At 39.3% G+C, this 18,253-nt stretch overlaps 1 protein-coding gene and 1 pseudogene across 2 annotated transcripts in view; one reads left to right on the top strand and one right to left on the bottom strand.

The window, feature by feature from the left end:
- LOC145495977 (uncharacterized) overlaps window positions 1–18,253 on the top strand; it is a 192,652-nt pseudogene that overhangs the window by 23,965 nt on the left and 150,434 nt on the right. The gene's annotated exons all lie outside the window — the stretch shown is intronic.
- On the bottom strand, window positions 914–8,890 carry LOC145496016 (uncharacterized). The gene is made up of 6 exons (XM_081475622.1): window positions 8,766–8,890; window positions 5,514–5,864; window positions 5,254–5,403; window positions 4,506–4,628; window positions 4,246–4,376; window positions 914–3,139 (listed from the first exon to the last, which is right to left on the bottom strand). Exons 2-6 carry the CDS (start codon window positions 5,833–5,835, stop codon window positions 2,480–2,482), a joined length of 1,386 nt encoding a protein of 461 aa, XP_081331748.1. The 5' UTR covers window positions 5,836–5,864; window positions 8,766–8,890; the 3' UTR covers window positions 914–2,479.

The raw sequence follows: 18,253 nt of genomic DNA, 5'->3' as shown, positions 1-18,253 counted from the left end.
CAATTTTAATCTGCAAAGCGATTTGCCCATCACCGCTGATGTAAAAGAAGACAAAAACAAATAGGAAATAGATTTAACTAAATCACTATAGGGATAATAAAGAGACAAGACTGGCCCTGAACGACTGAACACTCGGTTGGTCCGTCACTTCAGCAGGAAATGAGTTCCATTCGGGTATATTTCTTGCATAAAAACTAAATTTGTAAGTATTACTCGCAGACGTTTACTGCATGAATATCATGGGATGGTACTGCCTAGCTATTCTCTGCTTGGGTTTAACATATACAGGAATTTGGAGATGGGCCATCTTCCCAATGACGACTTTTTTAAAAGTATGCTTTTTTTCTGCTCTTATCCCCAGCACAATAAAAACTGCACAATGTTGGTATTGATTCACCCAACACAATTCGTTCAATATGGCAACATTGCCTGGGAACGGAGCTCGGATAATTGAATAACGACTTCATATTCAAAAAGAATTTTTCACCCAGTGGCATTTTATCAAATGTAAACGTGTGGTGCGTAAAGAATGTTTTTTGCTCTGACGTGGGATCTCTACCTCGCACAAAAATTCATTCACTTCATGGCGGTACCTAAGGAGACTGAGGGACTAAGAATGTAGCTTTTGCAGATGTTAATTTGTACTAAGTAAACGCATTTTAATGTATATTTGCTATTTGCTATTTGCCACAAATACTACATACAATCCTTTTTTTATGAGAATATGTTTTATAAGAATATCGAGGCTGAAATTTGTGAAATTTTAAGAATATTCTAAGAAAAAACCCGATTTTAAAGGGAAATTTTTATGTTAAAAATTTGTGAAGACAATACAATTATATGTTTTACTAAACAGTATAAAATTATTTGTTTCTCTAAATGGCAAAACTGACCAAAAAGCAACAAAAACAGCACTAGCCGTGTGTTTGATGCTAATTACATTTCTACAAGAAGTTATATGCGTAACATCAGACTTTAATTGCTGCAAGCAGGCTCCAAAATTTCTTCAAATGTCATACGCTATAATCTAAGAATACTAACAAGAATCTTTTCAGCCTAAAATCGACAGAAAAATAGGAATGTTCAGCCTCGGCTGGAAAAACAATATTCTTCCGTAATAAAAGAGGGTGTAAGTGAAGATTTAGCATAGTTCCCTACACAGGCGTGTGTTGCAAATTTGTAGCTTTCAAACAAAACATAAAAATAGTTATAACATGTGAGGGTTCCTCCCATTATTGAAGAAAGGAATGTATTAAAATTACATTCTTTGTTTCCACTCTTCAAAACAGTGGGATTCCTTCTAGACCCAAACTTCACATCTCATATCAAGTACAATCAGAGCCTGATCAGGGCAGAGGGTCTAGAGCAGAGGGTCTGGAACAGGGGGTCTGGAACAGAGGGTCTGGATGGGGCCGGTTTAACTGTAGCTGAAAATTGGTCAAAATCGTAGCTGTCAGTAGTGAAATGATCTCAGAACTGCACAATTTGCTTGCTGATCGCTGAAGAATAGCTGGTTTTCACATGACGTCACCAAAATTCGAACTACAAAACTATTGATCTTCCTGAGATTTTACTTAAAAGATGTATAAGAGCAGCTGAAAACTAACATTCATACAAATTTTCGCTTCCGAATGGGTTCTTGGTTTTGTGATACACTACGCTTGAATTTCTAAGCATTTACATGACGGCCTAGAGAGCTGCCATGATGGTTAAAAAAGTGACTTATTTCGGGGAACTTGGCTATATGACCAGCTCATGTCTTAGAAAAAGTATTATTTCCATGTTTAAGAGTTCCTCGAGGGATAAATTCACGCTTTTGCAGCAAAACTCAGTGACAGATGTTTCTGTTGGTCTCCGGCCGCCATGTTGGTGCCTATACGGATGGGCACCAGCATGGCGTCTCCATTCACATCTCTATAAATTTGGATAAAAAATTTCTCCGCATATCTCGCATAAGAAAAATTGCTGTGACCAGAATTTTGGCGAGAGTCTGCATATTTACCTTCTTTCATTTCTCAGATTCTGGACTTAATCTTTTGACCGGTTTTGATTTTGATTTTGATCTACTTTGAATTGCGTGACACTGAAAACCAGCAATTAGCTGAGATGTTTAACTGATAGCTGATAAATCTCTGAAAATGTAATAGATAACTAAGCCTACCCAGCACGCCACTCTGACCTTCTGATCAGAGCACACTTAATGTCGCTATATGATGAATCTTGTTTGGTAAATAAATTTCACTAAACTGGCTAACATGACTAGTACAGGAGAGAGGGTGTTATGGACCGTGTCACAGCAACAGAGGGTCGAAGGGCCAGAGGGACACAGAAGACCACTTGGAGTGATAGTGTAGAGAAAGAGAGAAACAAGGCAGGGAGAAAGAGTCGGAAGGCGACGCGGAACAGAGAGTGTTGGTCTGAAAACGTGATGGCCTTAAGCTCCAACTTGCGTGACGGGAGGAGATGATAATGAAACTGATTAACGTATCCACAGATTTAAGGAGTACGAGTTGGATTGCGGAGTGGTTGTGACAGCGTCGCTGCCAAAGTCGTATTCTGTTTCGGTGCTTGCGTGGTCAACAAAAGAAGCTCCGTTTGTTTCAGTTATCCCAATCCCGTGATCAGCACGTGCACAGCTGGCTCCTCCTCCACCAATCATGAGTACTGCACCATCTCCAGCGCTCCAGTCACACCAGAAGCCGATCGCCTCAGAGATTTGAATCTCTCCGCTGCATCCCGCCTGCTGAAACCCGTCCGTCGATAGGCCATGTCCACCATATTGTATACTGCAATTCCCCAAACACTGGTCACTGGCCCAAACTGCACCATTCCTGAAGTCACCATAGCTCGTGACTTTAGATCGGAATGTCTGTCCACCCAGACAGTTACCCGTAGTTTGCAGCAAAGGAGTGTGCTGAGAGTCGTCACTGCGCGTGATCTTGAACTCGTTGCCGCTGACCAGCCAAAATGCTGGCGATATCATGTCAGTGTTATTCGATGGATCAACGATTTTTCCAGCAGCTTCAATCCTGTCATACCACCAGTAACCAGTGTCATTCATCCAGTGTTTGGTATCATTGTTTGAGAACCGAGCGATGAGGGTCCAACTTTGGTTGTCTGATGTCATGTCGCAATACACCTGATGTGACATAACGTCAACAATAAAATGTGTTTAACAAAATGTTTGTCACGTGAAACTACAATGGTGGAGAAATGTTCTTGGGACACTTATGTAATGCATTGAATTATCTGTGTAATGGAGTTTGAAAAAGCACTGCTATCATTTTCAAAATGCATTGCTGTTCTTTCCTTCTCCACCCACCGCAATGCTGAAAATAAGGGAAAAATTGCGGGTATGCGTGTTCCAACATTGTAGGTGGGGTGGGGTAGGGGCTGGGGAACTGTAGTTGCATTCGCGCGTGACTGTTTTTTTGGCGCGTTTCTTTTTTTCACGATTGAAGTTTAATGGTCTTAGCTCACAAGGGTTCCCTGTATCTCAGTGGTAAAGCATCTGGACTGGTAACCGAAAGGTATTAGGCTTGACTCCTAGCTAGAAAACTCGAATTTTTTTCCGCGTATGCCTGGGTCACTGACTGAAAAAAAAACCCATCTTCTCATTGCATAAAAGTCCAAGAGATATATGGTCAAGATAGTACTGTTAAATTAATTCGATAAGGACAGGCCCAGGGTGAAACAAATAACAATTGAAATGTACTCGATATTTAACGAAGTATTTCATTAACCCCATTAAGCCTAGCTGGGCTTTTCCTTCGTCCCTGAAAACCTGTAAATGAGAATTGTGGTAGGAGGGAGCTACTGATTTCCAAACGTATTTATGCTATGGTAATGGAACTATGCATTATTTTATTTCAATGTTAATCACATGGCAGTTGTGTTGTTAAATCATGATTTTTACTAAACCTGCATAGAAACTAAAGGTTCATCTAGCCGGAAAATTAATCTTATTTTTTCACTTAAATACCCTTTGAAATCATGGTTGTCATAAAAAGGACTAGTCATGCGACCAAACAACTGGCACGTCAAAATACTCCCCGAAATATTGGAGATCATCTCAAAGTTACCCAGTTATTGCTTTGACGCTCAAACTTATAGGGAAAGGCAAAAAAGTCGAATTGGCTATTTATGTGTTTTTCTATTTATTATGTGAATTGTAAGGGAAGGTTTTTAAGTTGTACAACATGGGGTTAAAAAAAGCATGGACAGACAAGGAAATTTATACTTTACCGGAAACTTGTTCGAGCTCATCGGCCCCTTGGAACTCAGCCAGTATTCACCGCTGACCACTTTCCCTTTATCACTGGCCATGATCTCAGCGCACGAAATGGCAGGCCTCTCAGCAACGGCGCCTAGACGAGCTGTACAGTTACAAAACAGTTGTCAACGAGTTGAGTTCCTCATTTAATCAGGATTTTATCAGAGAGCCACACCTTGGCCTTAAACTCAAGAAATCCCAGTGTTATTCCTTCCGTTATCAATAATCTCACCTGAACACGTTTTTCCGTCTCCAGTAAATCCAGCTTTACAGGAACAGCGATAAGAGCCGAGAGTGTTCTTACACTTGGCATTGACGTCACAGACAGAGAATGAAGCAGTACACTCGTCCACATCTACAAAGTAAATTGAAAATATTCGTATGAAAAATCAATTTAGGTAATCGTTATACGTGTAATATTATTCAAAAATTTTCTCAGAGTTGCACGAACCCTTAGGGGAGAGTAATTTAAAACAATTTTCAAATAACACGAGTTTGTACAATCCTTGATTGCTCGAGCTTTCATACTGGGACATCATCCAGGGACAGGTAGTATATCACATCTCAGCGGTTCATATATAGAGCTAATGAGATAGAAACATAGAACTAGCACGAATTGCTAAAGTAATGATGGTGCGAGCAAAGATAAGTTACATTTTGATAATCAAAGTAAACAAGTAGTTTCCTTTTTTCGTCATGGAGTTTTCTAAAAGAAATAGAAAACATGTGCTCTGTGCCGGTTTCTATCGAGTTATAGAGACACGCGTGGAAGTTTGGAAGAACTCGAAAAAGCTGTGGAAACACATTCTCCTGTCGGCTTGTGTACCCACAGCATTGCTCGTTCTCCTAAATTTCAACGAGTGCTTCTAAAACTCGATAGAAACAATGTACATGTTTTCTATTTCTTAAATAATTTATAGCTCGCATTGGCTTTCATTTGCACTGTTTGCTGTCATATGCAGATTTTAGCCTTCAGTTACCTTCCGTGTCCATGTCACAGTGAGCGAGCACAATCCTCTCAGGTATTATAGAATCGAACCAGTATTTGCCGCTGACCGCTTGTCTTCCTTCACTTGCCTTGATTTGTTTGCATGTTTCAGCGGGCAGTTCAGGTATGGAACCGAGGGGTACTGGAACACAAAGAGATAAACAGTGAAACCTATATCATGCGGACCCATATTTAGCAGTCCAGAATCCCGCTTTCGGCTATTTTAGTCACTGTTTTGTTATAAAAACTTGCCTCTCTTCATGTCTCGTCTAAAATAATATCTTCCAGAATCAGGAACAAAATCTTCAGGTTTGGCCTCCTTGGTGCGGTCGTTTAATTCACACGTTGCTCGGGAAATAAGGTAATTGAAGCTTTGACACCTGACGTCACGATAACATTCCTGTAAACACAAACCGCCCAGTGATATCCCTGTGATCGTTTTGATGACGTGTCGCCTTAGCATCATGCCATATATGGAAGATTCGGCTTGGCTACATTGTGGAGCAGTTGCTCCACAGAACATTGGACAAAGGACGAGTAGAATGACGATGTTGAGCAGTTGTTTGACGACCATCTCTGTTCCACTTCACGGCAGCAGAAGGCCTGAAATCGGAAAAAATAACTGCAGTCGAACCTCCTGTAAATGACCACCCAAAATGTCAAGCCTAGGTGGTCGCTTACGGGGGTGGTCGCTCACGAGAGCTTAGACCATATTAGGTCAAAAGTCTCTACAGTTATCATATGTTGAGTAACTGTATAGACTTACCCCATTCGTCAATGTCCGTTTGAACCCACATAACTTTTAGTGGCCACAAAAATATTTAAGATTTCGAAAGATATTTATTCAGAGTATCATGGTTCGCTTCTGAGGAAGTACAACGCCTTATTATCCCATTTTCACTCTAATATCTGTCAAGTGGTCTCTTACAGGAGGTTAAAAGAAGAAAATTTCAAACTTTTCGCGCCAAAAGTGGTCGCGGTCGCTTATGAGAGGTGGTCGCTTACAACAAGTTCCAAAGCTAGTGATTTGACTTGAAAACTTTTGGTACTTTGGAAAAAATGGTCGCTGAGGATAGGTGATCGCAAACAGAGGTTCGACTGTATTGATCGGCAATGTACTATTTCTACTTTCTGGTTTGAAAAGCAACTGGTGAATATTTCTTTGCAATTTTTCTTCATTTGCAAAATCACAATTCAGTTTCTGACCAAGCTACAAAAACATCAGTTCTGAATATTGAAAAGGCACAACACGATTAAGGGCACAAGGAATTTGAACAGGAGCTCATCAGCGCTTTTGCCACCCAAAAATCTTTGCAGTTTTTGCAAGCTTATTCGAAGTATTTTAATTAAAGGCCCTTTAAAATAGCTAAATGACAGATTTCCCTACCCTATCATATACCTCAGCTTTTGAAATCCCTACCCTTTTATATACCTGAAGCCTGAAAAAGGAACCCCTTTCAGGCGGAGCCTCCCCGCAGTGGCCATTATGGGGGGTATCCCCCGGGTTTTATGTTGCCATACGCGTTGCGTGGATGTTTTCATGGAGGATACGCACTTGTGTACTGTTGACCGTCACGCGCGTAAAATTCGCGTCACTACACAGGATTCGCCGACTTCTAGACCCTCCTTAGATTTCCAGAGCCCTACGTGATCTAAAAATAGATCTCGAGAAGGATTTCCCTTAGAGCAAGGTCTATATGGGTTATGAACTCTATTACAGTAAAAACCTGCCTGTAAGAACCTATATTTTTTGAAGTCTTTCAAAATAGGTTTTTGTATCGTGGGGTAGTTATTGGCAATTTACGCTAAGTAGGTTCTTAATTAGGTTTTTTAATAGGGATATATAGTTGTTAATTACCACAAAAAAAAAAAAAAAAAAAAAACCTTTGGTTTGGTCATATACAGTATTTGTTCACGACTGTATTATGATGCGCCTAACACAACTAACTACAGAATGTATATGCCGTGTTGTCTCTATAACAAGAGTGCATAATTTAACTGTAACCCACTTATAAGAACCTGTTTGATCTTGCTTGGTTAAACAAGTTCTTATAATTATTTTTGGGTATTAAAAAGGCAAATTTCTGTCAGCAGGTTCTTAAACCACTAGGTTTTTACTTGCGGATTTTTACTGTCCTCTTCATCCTCTGTTGGCTGGATTTGGATTTCGAGATCTCCATTAGGGTTTTGGCAAGATGCCTCCTCTATTTTGCAGAAGTATTTTAAAACCGTCACGTTTTCGTGCCATTAGCGACGTTAGTTAAGTAGACAGGTGTTAATGTCATCGATACGTTTTCCATTAGTGTGCATCAGCAGGTAACTTTTCTAAACAAGACCAAGAATGTGAATTCGCAAGTACAATTAATATCATCCACGAAGCCTTAATACAAATACAACCAGAATGTCCTTTCCGCATTGATTTGCAACTTGGTATGACATCGCCTTTAAAACACAGCGTCCCTCATTGAAGCTGTCCTGTGCGGTTGCCAATGGAATTTCTCGAGTTTTGGGACGATTCATCTTTGTTAAAATTAGTAAACAACAAAATTCGAAGAAATATGCATGAAGTGTGGTTTGTATTTTTGACTCACGTTATCTCAAGCGATAGTCTGCTAAGTAAGAAATTAATTACATAGAGACTGATCCATACATGGCGTGCGTATATACGGGTGAGTGCAGTGAACGTGTGAGATATAAAGTTGAACACTCAAAGAGAAATTCCGTAATTTCAACCCATGACTTAACAAGTTTGTGGGACAAGTCGAACTATGACGAAAATTTCCCTACTATTAAATTTCTTACAGATAGCAAGCTACAAGTAGAAGGAAGTGTTTGCAGTCTTTGCAATACTCGTTTCATGTTCAGGTTTAAGTTGTGACGCGGCAACAGAACAATCAAACAAAAACAAAAACAAAAAGAAATAAAGTGTACGTTATAGATTTCCTGAGGACCTTGCAAATTGGGTTCTAGCACGTACCTAGCCAACCTTCATGTAAAAGCTAGTTATGTCCGTTTGTACTTTATTTCACGTGGTAAGTTTGCTTCAAATATAAAGCATTCCCCCGAATTCTGTTGCAGCGTGATGTACCACTTCCTTTTCAGTCTTGCTTTGTTATGCTTTTCTATCCATTTAAGCGTGGGATCAACAAATATGAATCGTAAAGAAATGGTTTGGAAAAAAATCGACGTTGAAACATAACGGAGAACTTCTACGCATCAATTTTATTTATCAATTTGCTTTTATCCCCCGCTACTTATGCGTATATTCTTTTCTGTATAAAACTTATAACTGGTCAAAGCTAAAAGTACAGATTAAGGTAAGGTAAACTTGTTTCTACACAATAGTTAGAATACTAACTATTGCTAGAGTTGCTCTTGCGCTTCTTTCGTGCTCTCCAAATTTCCCGCGTGCATCCATTTCTCGCGTGCATCCATTTCTCGATACACCCACGCAAAGCGTGATATATGATTTAAATCATTATAGTGGTTATCTGCGTAACTCACCGCCTTGGTTAACAGTCTGATTCGATGATATTTTCTCCAAGAAGTTGGACGTTCCTAAATTCCAAATGGCTCACGAGCAGGTTGGAAATGAATACTTGGTTATGGACATCAGTTATTAAAAATATATAATTGCACCTGCCTCACATGATTTTATGGATTTTATTTCCCTACTTGATGAATGGATTGTGGTTAGATACATGAGAGTGTCAGTAAATATCTCCCGCGACATGCATTAACACATGCACAATATAAGTGTATAATTAACCATAACCGTCAAACCTGCATCTCTGAACCTGCATTAAGCCGACACTCTACGTAAAGCGAGCTGTAGACAAGGTCCCACAAAATTGTCCACTTATTGTCGGCAAATTGTTCATCTATTAAGCGGACACCTCTATAAAACTGACGTGGATACTCAAAAAGTCCAAAACGTGACTCCAACCTATTCCTCATTAATTTTTTAAGAGCGACCTTTCCAAGCAGAAGAAGAAGGAAGTATGAATTAAAGTTTAAAGTCCAGTGCACGTATTTGGAGCTTTGTCGTTATCAAAAGTGTGTAAAATTGGTCACTAAGTGGGTAGCCTGGAAGAGGCTATGAAGTGGAGGATCTGCAAACCGGTCGTAAAACGTTTCTGATATCCAATGGAATTCCGCAATGATACGAGTCCTCGCTACCCTTCCAATAAACGTCCCCTTCTCGAATGAAGGTGTCTTTGTAACACCTGCCACTTATTATTGCCTATTTTGATGAACGTCTCCAAGTCCGATAAGTGGACTTAGTGCCCAGCAAATTTTCGTTTTTTGCCTCTTGAAGTCGAGGACGACTTGTGTATTTTTGTCAAGAGTTAGAATTGTCGAAATTTCAAATTCTCTCCAATGGAGGATTGAAAACCCGTAATTACAATGATACTAGTCTATTTCCAATAGTCTTGAAAAAATTATTTTTAGCTGAGGTCTAGCTTGTTTGTGTGCTAGGCATTATATTAGCAAGTATTGTTGACATTGCTGGAAGGACCACAACTATGGGTCCAGCAATCAACAAACTCTATTTTTTTGTAAGAATATGTTTAATAAGAATGTCGAGGCTGAAATTTGCGACTGAAATTTCAAGAATATTTTAGGAATGAACCCGAGGCTCAGATGTTGAAAATAATATATTTTTTTTTGTGTTAAAAACTTGTAAATACAATACAATTATATGTTTTTACCTAAACCGTATAAAATTTTTTCTTCTCTAAACGACAAAACTAGCCAAAAAACAACGAAAACAGCACTAGCCATGGTTGATGAATGGTCACTTTTAGTGACAGTTATACTGTCATGGAGTCTTCTTATTGTTTTGCCAAGGTAAAATTCATAACAGTCCCCAACAACCGGCTTTGTAGATTATTTTGCACATCTGAGAGCGGTTCAAGCGGCCTTTGTGTGGAAAGTGAGATTTTTAAATGCACTGAAAATGAGTCCCTGAGCGGGCTAAAATAGTCCTTTGATACTTTGTTTTGGCTCAGTCAAATTGTACTCGAACAACTTCACAAGTACGGGCTGAAGCAGACCCGTGGTTCTTTAATCCTAACTTAGCACTTTCTGGCTGAAACAGGATTTTTTTGACATAACAGTGAAATGGCCTGCCGACTTCCTCCTGAATTACCCATTTTCATCAATAGCACATTTGACTACAGCTACCAGAATTCATTTCGGTTTTTTCTTTATTAGTTAAAATTTGAAGCCCCAGTGGGGTACATTTAAATAATAATTACCCTATAAACTCTTGGTCTTCGGCCATTTTAGCTTTTAAATATAAAACAAACAGCGATGATAAACATTTTAAAAACATGCATTTTTATGCATGATTATTCAGGACTTGCAGCAAGCATTGAATGCCAATGTCAGCAGGGAAAAGCTTTTACTTTATTAGGAAATCTTTTCCATTGTGTTACTTTACAGACAGTTTCGTTTTGAAACGTTTTAAATTTCTACTGGAGATGTTTCCTAATCAGGTTCCAGACCCCCATTGATAGAGTATAAATAGCTTTCCACAAAGATTTTAACGGTTATACTTGTGAAAATGTATGTTGACTAGCATAAGAAACGTCAAGTTCATAAAATGCTTGTTTTTAAAATGTTTATCACCGCTGTTTGTTTTATATTTTTTTATAATTACCCTAATTGGCATAAGAAACAGAAAAAGTGAAGGATTCTGGTAATTGTAGTCAAACGACGCCATGATGTAAATCGTCTAATAGAAACAAGCTAATTAAATGACCCTAAATGTTCAAGGAGTCCTTAACTTATAAACTAAACTCTGACTCGAAAATAATATATAGATTTAGCCGAGCTCCTGGTTACAATAAGTTGAGTTGGCTTCAACTTCGTTCCTGTTTCTCTAAGGGAAAATCTTTGGGCACGAGGTTGGTACAAGAAGAACGTGATCAAGATAAAAACAGCTCGAAAAGGATTTCTGCTAAGCGTCCATAGCGATTGGTCTTCTAGTTTCAGGACCGCGATGTTTATTTGAACACGAAACCTAGAAAAGAGAAAAATAACCACTCCATTTTTCGCCTTCCCAAAAGCCTTGGTCTAATGCCTTTGGTATCTCTTTTGGTTTAGGTTCAGTGGTATCTGGGTGATTGAAAGAGATCCTAATGAATAATGTAGTAAAACTAAACATAAGCATTGAAAGGTTTACCAATGGGCAGGTCGCTCAGGACAAAATTGTTCTCATAACAGGCTCATGCCCAAGATAGAAAGCACGATAACGGTTGCTTCACATGTATGCATTTTTAATCATTTTCTGCCTGGTTTGATGCGGGTTGAAAAAGTTGATCGACCAAACGAACTTAAAACGTTATTTTTTTTCTCTAAAGCTCAAGAAAACCCAAACCTAGCCAACCATGCCAATCAACATTCGTTATCTTTCCAAAGTGTAATGATGGTTTAACCTTCAGACGTACAAGAGGGGTGTGATGTGGGGTGGTGGGGTGGAGTGTTATCTCTTAAAACCTTTTAATATATCAATGTTGGATGCAATGGCGCACGTCTACAAAGTTCCGATAAAAAAAAAAAAAAAGAAAAAGAAAAAAAAAAAAAGAATCAGGTCTACTGTTGTTGGATAGCTTTTTTACGCTACGCAGCACAAAACTAGCTTTCCAAGTCGACATCTTTACCTGTCATTTGCTGAAGAAAAATAGAAAAGGAACTTTCAGGGAAATTGTCCATGTCTTTAAGATTTTACAGAACACAACAAAGTGTAAAAACAATTTATAATTACGACAGCTCGGATTATGACAAATGTCGACGACGTTTTAAGTGTTAAAATTTCCGATAGATGCGGTACAATGTATTGTAAATCCTGACTACTGTAATTACAATTTACGGCAGGTGTTACACGTCACGTCAACTGTACTATTACAATCATGATCTACGATAGGTATCACGTACAATATATCGCAACAGGTAATACGTTTAAATTCGTTAAATTTGAGACAAATAGGGGCACTAAACAGATTCGAAGGTAAAATATAAATTCATTTTTTACCTAGCGTTGTCTTCGAGCTCGCCGTCGTCAATTGCTTAAGCTCCTACTATCTTAACTTGTCTGATCTTGTCTACTGGAAACATCCAGTGTGAAAAAACGGTATTAACGTTACAGCTTCTGTTCTTTTTCCTTTTTTCTTGCATTGCCTTGCCTTGCCTTGCCTCCATTGACTACATTACAAACCTTTGCGAAAGGCTCACGTTAGAAGAACCGAGTGTAGTGATGTTGGGCAAAACTAGTTCCCAGTTTTCAGTGAACACACCGCAATTTAGGAACGGACAAGCAGGCAAACTCCTTTGATGCCAACAGTGTCCGCTGACGCCGAAATAACTATTTCTCACTTTCGTTGGACTGTCGTAAACGCAATGTTGAACCTTCCAGCAGCTGTTTATTCATCACCTGCCATTATTTTTATATGTCAGCTGTTTCGATCTTCACGTCATTTGACACTGACAAGTTTCCTCTATTTGGAATTAATTCCCGGTTTATTCTAGTTTGAGCTTTTTTCATTTCATCATCGTTTTTCAGTTAAATTTCCGCCGAATAGTCAAAGCCAAGGTGGCTGGTCAGACATGGTGGACTTAATAGTTTTTTCATGTGACATACATTGAGTCATGGTTAACCAAAAGTATTCAATCTTCTAGAGAAAGCAAAGGGATGTTAAAACTGATTTTGACAAGTCTTATTGCCGACTGAAATCTAACGGAGGGGTTCATTCCACCCCCCATCCCCCTGGCCCCTTCCCCTTATTCCACGGTGGGATTGTGAGTTTGCATGTACGTCCGAGGGCTCACTATAGGCTCTTAGCGCTGAAAAGTGATAGGGAGTACACAGTCTAATAATATTTGTTATTATTACATTTCAAGGTCTCTGCCGACATCTTAAGTTTTCGCCACCCGTCGATGGGTATGTGCTGCTGGGTCACGTGATTAAAAATATTTCTTTAAACATATACTTGGTGGAAAACATACCAAGTCGCTGTAACAATTATTGAACCATGGAGAGTAAATGTGTATCCTTCAACATTGGTCCGCCAATTAAAGACACTGTCCTCTGTCAACTGAATGACGCTGACCACATACAGCATCCTCAAGATCTTCAGGCCAGGGAAGGGTTCATGTATAGAGGCACTGAGGTGAGGAAGCCAAACTGACCTCTCTATATACATTTAGAAAATAGCCTAAAGAAAATGTGCGTGCTGATTGGTTTAAAATCGTGTTTCTATTTAACAATTGGATTATGAGCTTGAGATTTCTATGAGGTGATAGTTGATGAATCAACTATCGCCTCATAGAAATCGACAGCGAATAATCTATTTGTTTTAGTAGAATTCTAAGTGAAAGTAACGCAAATAACGGTTTCGAGCTATTTCTCCACCTATTATTGAACTTCGCGCTGTGGCAAAATCGCAAGGACTAAATTTTCGTTGGAAATTTGCCGTTGTTTACCCGCGCGCACCCTTCTTTGAATATTTACGAGTTTTTAAATTCAAGAAACCATAAATGTCCTTGTAGTTTTAGTCTTCTCAGGAACTTAATGATCCATTTGTGTCTAAACTTTCCGCGAAAACGTCGGGAAAACGGAAAAACCTCTCCATTTCGTAGACGACTGACAACCACTGCACTCTAATTAAACAATAGAGTGTTTCTGTCGAAGAACTATCGGCTGATAGTTGCCACGCGGAAAATTGTCCGAGAAGCGAAGCTTTGAGGACAAATATGCTAGTTTTAAAAAGATCAAATTTCCAAGGGGTAACTATCAGACCGATAGTTCCGAGAAAGAAACATGCTGTTGTCTTTATTGTTCACTGCTAAATTTTCCTCCGCGTCCTAGTTCAAAAATCAAATTTTTAAAAATGAAAGCCGTGAAAGCCAAATGTATAATCTGAAAAAGAAAACAGACAAAAAACTACTTAATACAATTTCAGTTGTTTATTTTCTATAAGTCCGCTGGTTTACAAAAAAATTTTCACGGACGAGTACTATCCATCCGGGTATTTTCCTTCGACGGACACCATATAAACAATAGCCTCCATTTGGCGCGAAAATATGCTAGGATATTTGTCCGCGGACATTATCTGTTCAGAGAAGCGAACAGTTTCCCGAGAGCATAGCTCGAGGAAAACTGTGAGCTTCAAGGAACAGATAATGTCCGTGGAGACTATTGTATTTATAATCCTTCAAATCTTTTTCGCAACGCGCACGGTTTTGAAAATTGGGGAATATTCTCGGATATTCCCCGGTTTTAGCAGGGGAATATTCGGTCACGTGACATATTTAGAGCAATCGCGCGCTAGCGAAAGTGTCTGATGGATTACTGTGGGCTGATAGTGTCTCTGCGCGGATGAACACTATCGCGTCACGTGATCAATTTAAACCAATAAGAATCGGAGAAAATTTAGTGGTGAACTTTAATGGCTGATAGTGTACGAGTAATTTAGTCAATCAGATTGAAGCATTTGCAATGGTATACTATTAGAATTGTACTAGTGGCTGATAGTATACGAGTAGCTCAGCCAATCAGATTGCAGCATTTGCATTAGTATACTAGCAGAATTCTTCTAAACTCGCCTAGCAGGAGCTGCTGACGTAATGAGGGCGCGAGGGAAGAAAATTTACATTTTGATGATCAAAATAAACAAGTTGTTTCTCGTCTGTCGGCTCGTATTCCCACGGCATTTCTCGTTCTCCTAAGGTCTCCTAAACTTCCACTCGTGTTTCTATAACTCGGTAGAAACACGGTACATGCTTTTTATTTCTTAAATATTTTTTTCGGTTTTGACTCAAGGTAATTTAGCAAAACGTTATGCTTAAAATTGAAACGTTTTATATTGATTTCTTCTTCTCAGAACCCATGTTCTAGTAACCCATGCCTTCACAATGCGACCTGTCTGAATGGATTTACAGCCAGTGGATAAGTTTGTAAATGTCAAGTTGGTTACACAGGGCAGAGATTGAAGACAGGTAAGGACAGTGTAATATTTCCGTGTTAAATGTAACACGGCACGCGTTTAAGACAATAACTGAGTTACATGATTTTTATTAAGACGTACCAACTTGATTTCACTTTGTAAAACCTGAATCGTGAATTTCTTTTATTCGAAGTCTCACTTTGTCGACTCGTCCCGACTCGACGAGATTTTGCCCCCCTCCACATCGCCAAGTCCCCCTCCAAGTCTCACTCTTTCGACTCGACTCGTCGCGACTTGACGACATTTTACTACCCCCCCTTCACTTCGCCTTCAAGGCACTTTTATGACCCGCTGATTGGCCAGAAAAATATTTTTCTGTCCAATCAGCGGGACGGAATTCAAACACTTCTGGAACTACTTCGGTAAGAGTAAGTTCCCAGGGGCTCTCCAGCTCTTAAAGTAGACTTCCCCTAGAACTATCGCAACGCCCCGACTAGCTGCCCCTGGGTCTCGGAGGATGGGTTACACCCAGCGCAAAAATCTCCGATAACCATTCATTCGGCTTGGTGGCGAGAGGCACTGCGAGAGTACAGTGTCTAACCTAACTAGTACACAACTCAGTGTCCTCTCCCTGACTTGGACCCGGACCGCTCGATCCAAAGTTCAAAGTGCTAACCACTAGCCCACCGCGCCTACAACACAGATCAGGTTAATAATCAGCATTTGCGAAATTATTTAAAATTTTTTTAATCATCAACACATGTGCGCATTACGAACCTATGTTATCGTTATATTGACATCCACTTGTACCAGTATCCTTCCATTGCAGATGTGGATGAGTGTGTTAACGACTGACATGCCTGTGACGTCAACAGCTACTGCAGCAATACTGTGGGATCCTACATTTGCAAGAGTCACCGTGAGTTTGATATACTTAACTAGATGCTAATAAAACTCAGTCCTCAGCTTCTGTGTAGGAGTAAGTCTTTCAAGCCTTTGGCATCAAGGAAGATTCTGTTTCCTGTTTCTGTTGCATATATTGACAAAGAATTAATTTCTTTGAGGGTGTTATGACAACATCCCTTATGCATGATGACGTCAGACTAGCTAATCTCACCAACAAACCTCTCTTTTGAAGAACAAAAAGCAGCAAAAATGTAAATACGTAAATAATACCCTCTTAACCACAGCATGAAGGTGCCAGAGATTTGAGTAAATATTTCTACATAGCGAGGCTTCGGTGTGAATTTTGAGCATCTGACGTATTCATGCATAAATGCATAAGGCCTATCCTTCGGTACAATTTTATAGTCTTTGCTGAGCAAGGCATTACAGCAACAAGAAATAAGCTTTATAACCATTACGTTCAATCAGTATGCATTTTGAAAATTTACACTTTAGAAATGAGAAATGGTACTTGTAAAATTTGATTCGGATTAGTTCTTTACTGTGAAACGTCTTCAGTGGTTAACGACCCATCTCGAAGCATGTTCTTTTTCGTAAGACCACTCGCATGAGTAACATGACACAAGAACCCCCAGACACCCTTAGTTCAAGCAATTCTTCAGCTATTGGAAACAAAATCACTGCACCTACTGTTTTGTTTAACCAGGGGGCCTTGGTGCATCCATAATTCTTGGCGGTCAGCTAGAGCAACAAAAATACTTGGAGACGCTGACGCTCTATTTGGACCCAATCTTCATGAGCGCATCCTTGAGCAGGTTTGTGAGGTGTTACCATGCTAAGACAGATGGTTGGCAAACTACAACATTCCACGCCAAGTGCGATGGAAAGGGACCCACTGTTACTATCATCAAAGTTAACGACTACATATTCGGTGGATACACGGACGTATCTTGGCTTAGTGAGTATCATAAATAAAAAGATATTGAAATAGTTATCGTAACTTTAGTATTGATTAATAATATACATGCAAAAATTTCACAGTGCTGATTGGCTGAGAGTAGGTCAATCTTTCCCAGCCAGTGCAGAAAGTTGAAATGGAATAAAAAAAGATGCAACTGAGGGCATAATGTTGAAATTAAATTGCATCTAATTAGTAACTGAGCGAATCAAATAATTTTTTTCGTGCAATTTGGAATAAGTAAGCACTTTTTCAAGACTGCAAATGGCACCCGAACTTTTAGCCTTTGAAAAGTTTTTGTGAATCTATCGTATCGTCTGATAGAATGGTTCCATTGATCCATCAAACAGCAAATAAGGAAAAGAGCTGGAAGTTCATCTGTCAGCCACTTTAAATTGATAGTCTGGAAAAATTTCTAAGATCCGCATGCGATGATGTCATCTCGATGTCTTTAGTCTTATTGACTATAGAAATATACCAATGAACATGTAAAAATTTCGCAGTTGTTATTTGAATATGAATTTTGACAAGAAAAAAGAGCAAATTATCTTTGTTACAACTTGACGTAAAGACTGTTTAAACTAAAATCAAAAATTAATATGCTGCCTCAGTACATGTACTTTTGATCTTTTTTCTCCTATATGTAATGGTATTTAAATCTCCTTTAGCTCAATTAACTCTGCACAGTTTAATATTTTTTCGATGGTGAGGATAATATAAAAAGCTTTTTGCTTTGTGATGTACTTTAATTTCAGGTTCTTACAGCTACTCCTCTTCAGGCAAAGCTTTCATTTTCTCGCTCTACAAGACCAATGGATACGATCCTGTCAAACTGATACAGTACCAATATCTTAACAAAGCCATGTACAGCTGTTCCAGTTATGGACCTACTTTCGGGGGAAACCTTGGTCAGCACGACATCTATACACCAAACGATGCTGTGAACCGACAAACTGCTTTCACCTACTGTGGCTCTACTTACTCTCCTCCCCCGGGGAACTCTGTTGGTTATTGTTCATTCTTTGCTGGAGGCAGCCACTTCACTCCGACTGATATTGAAGTGTTTTACGAGACAACTTCTTAAGCGGAGATCCTCTTATTTCAGGTTTTTGGTCAATGTGAGGACGACCAAAAAAGCGGGCAGGCGACGAGCGGGGTCTGGGAGAGAAAACGGGAGA

The sequence above is a fragment of the Orbicella franksi genome, chromosome 8, assembly GCF_964199315.1.
Source record: "Orbicella franksi chromosome 8, jaOrbFran1.1, whole genome shotgun sequence".
NCBI lineage: Eukaryota > Metazoa > Cnidaria > Anthozoa > Scleractinia > Merulinidae > Orbicella > Orbicella franksi.
Note: the sequence above shows the minus strand (reverse complement) of the source record. Positions and strands in the feature narration are given on the sequence as shown.